The sequence below is a fragment of the Phyllostomus discolor genome, chromosome 8 (genome assembly GCF_004126475.2).
Source record: "Phyllostomus discolor isolate MPI-MPIP mPhyDis1 chromosome 8, mPhyDis1.pri.v3, whole genome shotgun sequence".
NCBI lineage: Eukaryota > Metazoa > Chordata > Mammalia > Chiroptera > Phyllostomidae > Phyllostomus > Phyllostomus discolor.
Window position 1 is genome coordinate 49,165,001 of NC_040910.2, and position 7,541 is coordinate 49,172,541.

The 7,541-nt window shown below is 44.6% G+C and overlaps 1 protein-coding gene across 8 annotated transcripts in view; it reads right to left on the minus strand.

Moving 5' to 3' along the window:
- Window positions 1-7,541, minus strand: part of SUGP2 (SURP and G-patch domain containing 2) — a 30,085-nt gene that overhangs the window by 22,268 nt on the left and 276 nt on the right. For 4 of the 8 annotated variants that reach the window (XM_028520672.2, XM_036032620.1, XM_036032622.1 and 1 more), the window contains exons 2-3: window positions 5,972-6,103; window positions 245-1,849 (exon numbers count right to left, since the gene is read on the minus strand). In XM_028520672.2, coding sequence (XP_028376473.1) covers window positions 245-1,849; window positions 5,972-6,092 — 1,726 coding nt within the window. In that variant the 5' untranslated portion in view covers window positions 6,093-6,103. Of the gene's footprint in view, window positions 1-244; window positions 1,850-5,971; window positions 6,104-6,704; window positions 6,745-7,395; window positions 7,497-7,541 lie in introns of those variants that run through there. The other 4 variants (XR_003685098.2, XM_028520669.2, XM_028520667.2 and 1 more) reach the window with 2 other exon arrangements.

Below are 7,541 nucleotides of genomic sequence, written 5' to 3' on the forward strand. Positions count from 1 at the left end.
ATTTCCAAAGGATTGTCTAAGGCCTTCTCTGGTAAATGGAAGATTCTTCAAAATGCTTATGGTATGAATGGCAGACATGTATACTGGCCAATGAGAGTTTTCTACTAAAATTTCTGATTTATTTCCAGTTGGCTAAAGAACTTCTTGTGAAAACCTCCAAGAGAATAAGAGATATTACAAAAAAAAAAAAAACCATGAAAAGAAACAAATCACAACAAATAGAAACTTTTGCTGCTTTCCTTACCATCACTCAGACCACTCAGAGCCTTGGCCTGAATTTCAGGTTGGCTAGGAGAAACCGTTTTCTCATCTTGAGTTGGCTCAGTTTCGGCTTTCTTGACCTGAAGTGGACACCCACTGCTGACCAGCCAGGCCTTCAGGTGATCTATGTACTCTCTCCCAAACAGAGTGGAGTCCTCAAAGTTTGGAAATGCAGCAGGAGAGGGAGCTATATCTTGGAGGCCAACGGCTTCTAAGATTTTCTCTTGCCGGAAAGAAGAGGCTAAGGAGAATGTCTGTCCCAAAAGAGCCAAAGATTTCCGGCACAGAGAATTGGTGGTTTCCAGGGCAACAGCCAAGTCCAGGGGGTTACTGAGGGTCTTCATTTTGATACTCAATTCGTAGGCATTGCAAGCCATGAGTAGGGGTGTGACACTCTTTAGAAGTCGGTCTTGAAGCCTCATTATGTACTTGTCAAAGGGCTTTATGATTTCAAAAAAGCAATTTTTGGTCTTCACAGCACCTTTGTCTAAAAGCATGTTTAAAAACTCATTATCGACTCTAGGTGTTTTCAAAGCAGAGTGCTTTAAAAATTTGATAGTAAAAAAGCAAAAATCTCTGTGCTCTGGTTTTAAGGAGCATTTAAATGAGGCAAGCATTTTAGCACAAGTTTCAGTTTCAAGTTCAAAGAGAGTTTGGAAAAGCTGGGAAAATTTAACATCGTCTTTTATGGTGTGGAATCCTGCCCATTTAATTATTTCTATCCCAAATCTTGAAAAAACATCAGACTTATCTATGAGGTCAAAGCTCATTTTTCTTCTTGGGAGCCGAACATCCTTCAGATTGAGACCCAGAGGGATCTTCTGAGTAGGAAATTGGATATCTTCCGTTCCTGGGTTTGTCCCTAGGGTCACATCAGAACTTGGGGTGGTTTTCTGGATTTGGTTAGTGCCCTGAGTTTTGGGTGTAATACGATTTACAGTGGGTATTTTTTTTGTGCTCACATTTCTCAGTGTGACAAGTTTCCCGAGCCCCGCTTTAGGTGTGAGCAGGCCCTGAGACTCCCCCTTTCCTAGGAGAGCACCTTCCTGATCAACGATGTTTAGACCTCGGCCTCTGCCCTGAACTTGACTGCTGCCCCTAAGCACAGAGTCTGCCTCTCCTGGACGGTCCACATCATAATCCCGACTCTCTTTCTCCAAACACTCTTTCTCAATCAGCCGGGAAGACCCAAAGTCTCCCAATAGTGAAGAAGGACCAAAATTACACTCTTGTGACCAAGACAATTCTTGAGAAAGTGGGTGGCCAAAGTCTTGTTCCCAAGAGCCACGAAGTGTAAATTTCCAGTCTGGAGAACGGAAATATCCCAATTTCCGGTGGCCAAAGACCTGGTCTCGGGAATCAGGGTGGGAAAATTCCAGATCCCGGCCACATTCTTTGCGATAGTAGTTGTCTTCGCTTATAGAAGGGTTGCTTGATCTGAAGGAGGGTCCTGGAAACACATCACTTCTCAGGCCTTCTCTCCCAGCATCTCGAGAGTGAGCTACAGATCCTCCCAGAGTGTATCTGCTGTCACTGTGAATGTCATCATACATATCTGCTCTGACTCTTGGGAGTGTCCTTATAAGATCTGAAATAAACAATTCAAAAGGAAACACAAAGGTACTTTAGACCAGAGGATACAAATGAACAGTCCACAGATTACCAGCCAGCTGGAGTGCTTTATTTGCCTGAGTGCATTTTACAAATTCCTATTTGTCACCAACATTTAAAATGTGTGTGGCTTCCCTTAAACACCCGAATTTACTACTTTTTACTTAAAAAAAAAAAAAAAAAGACTACAAGCAGTAGGCCTGCATTTGCCCTACTGATAGTGCACCAAGGCTAAGTAGCAGTGCCTCTCATTCACTCAGCAAGCATCTAGTTTACAAGCCCTCTTTTAAATTCAGAGAAGAATGTCTGGTCCTCAAATAACCTGGATTTCTTTACTGTGACTGGAATACTTGTGTATTTCTACCTCTAGCACAAAACACACAGGTTTTCTGAAGGTTGCCTGCCCTCCTTGCCTCCTAGTAGGAACTCTTGGCCCACAGTGCCACTGAGGCAGGAGCCACATTTGATGCTGTGCCCACCACAACTGACCGGGTCCACAGCTGAGTATCTGACCCAAAGTTGGCTGATACACTCCCTGGTAAAGGTCCACTAGACCAACCAATCCCCTAAAAAAAAACAGGCTAAAGCAGACGTAAGAGAAGGCAGAAGCTAAACAAGCCATCAAGAGAGGCCACAAATGGAAACTGAATAGTGTGCACTTTTGTTCTCTGTGTAGAAATGAGGAAAACAGGATCTATATATGCATTTGTTTATTCACGTACAAACAAACTCTGTAAGAACACATGAACATAAGTAACTATGAGCCCCAGGGAAACTTTACATAGTGCGCCTTTCTAACTTTTGAATCAGAATCTATTACCTAGTCAAAAAGTCAAATGAAAAGAAAAGGAAGTAAGAGTTGCCATGAGGTAGTAATGGAGTTAGGCCAAAGGATTCCAAATTTTATAAAAATCCAAGTTTATCTGCTCAGCAGTACTTACTGAGCCTCTACTGTGTGTGGGCACTGCTCTAGGCACTGAAGTTACAGCAAGGAAAGGAGACAACAAAGTCCCTGCTCTCCGGGACTTGTCACTTGAGGGAGCCAACAATCAATAAACAAAAATTCATGAGGTGAAAGGAAGTGCCAGTAAGAAATACCACATAGGTGGAAACTTGAGAGGGAAAGCATTTCTAGACAGGCTAGTCAAGGAGGGCAGCTCTGACAATATACTGAAAAGTGGAGGCCTGGCATGAAAGACCACTTTGCAGTTATGGGGGAAGCCTTTTAGGAAGAGGGAGTGTGGGGACAAACCCCTGAGGTGGGACCAGCAAGGGACCAATATGCCACAGGGAGCAAAAGGCAAAGTGGTAAGAAGGCAGCTCCTAAACTCTGCTGCATATTGGAGTCCCTTGGACCCAAGGGACCCCCAAGCATCCTGATTTAATTAATTAGCATGGGATGTGACCTGGGCATCAGGGTTTTTAAAAGGTCTCCAGATAATACTAATGTGCAGCAAATTTAGGGACATGCGGACAGATCTATCAGATCAAGTCAGGCTATCAAAGAGATGCTTGAGTATTTTGAGTAAGATGGTAAGCTACAGAAGGGCTCAGAGCAGAGAGGTGACCTTACTGGCTATTGTGAAGGAAACAGACCAAGAGGGACAAGAGTAAATGTAGATGTTATAACAGTCTACTGGGATAATCTAGGTTATTGATGGCTACTGATGGCATGGTGAAAGAGGCAGCACTTGAGGTAGAGTGGTGGCTGATGTCTGCCCAATAGAATTTCCCGATGCCAAGGCATCAGAAAAGGCACAGATTCAGAGAAAGTCTAACAGATGAACCATGTAGCTCTTAGGACATAGAGATGGTTCCAGAACCATCTAACAGCCTGCTTGGTTTCTAGTTCACTTCTCCCCAAACATTCCTGAAGTAACAAGGTATGTACTGGTGTTTGAGTCTCTAGATAAAGATACCAATGTTTGTCTCTATATACACATAAACATGTATATATATGTATATACAGATATGTGTCTTTGTGTGTGTGTATATATAAACACATAAGTATTTAGTATTACATACTGGTAAAAGAACTGAACTGTGGGGGTTAAGGAAGTAGCTAAGAAGACTACATTTTACTCTTAACTATTTCTTAATTCTTCTAATATTTTATAATAGGTACATTTCTGTGTACTACTCATGATTTTTGAAAATTCATCAGTTTCTCCAGGTCCAAAGCATGTAACAAGTTATCTCTAAAGCAAGTACTTCAGACTCACACATCCAATGTTGAGAAACCCTCTTCCACCCTCTTCCATGCCAAGGCTGGCTCAGCGGCTGGTGCAGCAGCAAAAAGCACAGCCCCAAGGATGAGGCCTGAAGGAGGCCAGTCCACAGCAGAGGAGTGAGTGCACAGTCTACTTTCCTGGGGTGGCGAAAGGCAACTAAATCAATCTCAAGGCCTGCTAAGGCTTCCTGGGCAAAGTCACCTGTGAGTTGGGTCTTAGTGCCCAAGGGAATCAACCAGGAAGGGCTGGGATGAGGAGGGATTCAAAACAGGTGGCACAGTATCATTGAAACATGAAGCCCAAGGCAAGGAATAAGGGTTGGGAGCCTCGTGTGGGGTGATAAGGAATCTCCATGTCATCCTGTAATCTGTGTGGGCACCATTTTTTATTCTGTTGGCATGGTGTTTCAAAATTTTCCAAAGGAAAATGTTTCCAGGCACGATCTACTCTTACCAGCACTATAGCCTTTCACCTCACCCTCCAGTGTTGCACACATCACAATTACCTTGTTGCTCCCACAGTTATGTGAGGGTGTAACCCAGAAGTGGGAAGTTCCAAGAGTCAAAGCAGGGCTTTGGCCCAGCAAGGTTGGCATTAATATTGGATTGGCCAAAAAGTTTGTTTGTTTTTCTGTAAGATGGCTCTAGTAGCACTTAGTTGTCTTTAACTTCATTTGAAACAATTTTGTTAGATTCTATTGTGGCAGCTGTCATATCAGTGTGTATTTTTTTAAAAAAGTATTCAAAATGGGTAAATTTTTGTGTAGGCATTTTAATATTGAAGATGGAAGAAAATATACAACATTTTCAGCATACTGTGCTTTATTATTTCAAGAAAAGTAAAAATGCAACTGAAGCGCAAAAAAAGATTTGTGCAGTGTATAGAGAAGGTGCTCTGACTGACTGATAAAACATATCAGAAGTAGTTTGTGCCCTGGCTAATGTGGCTCACTGGACTGAGTGTTAGCCTGTGAACAAAAAAGTTGCTGGTTTGATTCCCGGTCAGGGCACATGCCTACGTTGCAGGTCAGGTGTCCAGTTGGGGCGCATGAGAGGCAACCAATAAATCCATGTTTCTTTCACACATGGATGTTTCTCATCCTCTTTTTCCTTCCATTCCCCTCTCTCTGAAAATAAATATTTTTTTTAAAAGTGGTTTGTGAAGTTTCATGCTGGAGATTTCTCACTGGACAATGCTCCAAGGTAAGGTAGACCAACAGAAGTTGACAGTTATCAAATTGAGACATTAATTGAGAACAATCAATCTTATAACACACAGGAGATAGCCGACATACTCAATATATCCAAATAAATAAAGTTATTGATGAAAATGAAAAAAAATGTCTTTTATTTTATGGAAAAACCATACAGATTTTTTTGGCCAACCCAACAGATCTGTAGACAGGGCAGATTTGAGGGGAATGATGCCAGAAGCTGAGAGACCATTCAGGAGGAGATTATTGAAATAATACAGGCCAGCACTGATAAGAGCTCAAACCTGAGCAATGGTGGGACATGGACAACGGTGTGTGGACTGACTGTGGGAGGAGAGGTGGGTTGGGCAGAGGACAAAGGGGTAAAAATTGGGACTATAATAAAATAACAATAATAATAATTTTAAAAAACACCTTCTTTAAATGGGGGAGGGTTGCTGGGAGGAGAAGCTTCAAGGATGACAATCCTTTCTTCTACATAGTGATTTAACATGCAGACCCACAGAAAACTTCATCCTCCATTATCAAATAAGGAATGTAGGATCAGAGAACTTAGTTTACATAGTTTGCCCAAGGGACTTAAATCCTCCTGCTCTGCACCTAAATGCCCCATTCCCTGGCCCCTCCCCACATCCAATCAAACACTTTAATTTACCTTGAGCTTTAAATTGCAGAGCTTCACCTACAGCTTCACCACTGGGGTCCATGTGATACCGGTTAGCTTTTTCTTGTAATACAGCATCAAAAGTCTCCTGTGCAATTCGCCTTGCTGCCATGTTTCTCTGACCTGTAGTCAGATAGGAAAAAAAGACTAAGAATGACAACCAATGCTCAGAGAGCCAGCTCTCTATTGCACCTAATCCTCAAAGTAACAAGGCAGTAATCCATAATCCAGCTCGGTACTTCAGAAAAAGGTCGGATTATTTTAAGGGGCCTCTGCCCCTACAAAGTTCACAGGTGTGTGGTGGCTAAGAAGGAACAAGACAAGCATGGTGATCTTGGACCTATTATTTTGCTTCTCTGAGCCTGTTTCCTCAGAATTCTTTGAAAGCTCTACAAAAGAAGTCCTTATCTCCTGGGGTTGTTGGACTGCAAGAAGCAACACACATCACTGAACATAAAAGTGTAGGGGAATGGGAGCACAAACCTCTCACATGGTGGTTAGGAAAGATGTGATTGTTCCCATTTCTCAAAAAACGGCCAAGGGGCTCTAAGAACCGACTTCCCCTCAGGGAGAAGCCTCTTGGAGGGATCCCTGACTAGAGACAATGAACTAGTGACAGTTGTAGGGAAGAATTCGTTTACTTGAAACAACCCCGTGAAAAAGTGGGTCCTGTTATGAATAATATTAAAAAGAAGAAATGGGAGCCTCAGGCTAAGCGACTCACCCAAGGTCAGCCAGCCAAGACTAGAGCCTGGGGACAAAGCCTGAAGATTAAGTAGAAAAAGACTGAGCAAGAAGGAACACTGGGGAATCCTGTGGCGGCCTGTTCTTAACCATATTTCTTCCAACTTGAAACCTACAACCCAAGACCCAAGCCTGCGCCTGCCTCACAGTCTTCCTTAGAACCATCACCTCCTTTTCCATCCTTCAGCCCTTTTCCTAGGGCGCCCCTGTTCTCTACTGGCGAAGGGAAGGGTCTTCGGGGCAGGCGGCCAGGGACCAAATTCAAGCGACCTAACCTTTCTGCCATCTATAGAATGGGCAGCAATGGTGGGGCTGCTGTAGGGATTGAACCCATTAAAAATGGCAAAGGGCCGGATACTGGTCTCGGCCTCCCCGATCGCCTCATAAGAAAGGCCGATCCGGGTTCGGGTGGAATGAATGAGTGAGGGAACGAATGAATCCCTCAGGTTGTGGTCCGCCTGCTCCCAGCCTCCGAGGACGAAGAAAATGGGGCATCGGGTCTAGGAGGCCGCAGACCGCCCCCTCAGGCCGATCCGTCGGAGACGCGGCAGCTGTGCAGCTCCAAGGGCCAAGCCCACAGAGCAATCGCTGGGCCCCTTGGCCCCTAAAAGCGGAGTCCTAGTCCCTTACCCCAGAGCCCACCCACCGACGGTGCCCGGTCCGGGCCTCACCCCGAGCCCACCGCGCGCGGAGCCGCCCCCGCCGACGCCTGAGACCCCTCAGCCACCGCCTTAGCCGCCGCCGCGGGAGGCGGGGACATGCAAATGAGCCAACGGTCTCTGCATCGCCGTGCCGCGCAGGCGCAGGGCGACGCTGT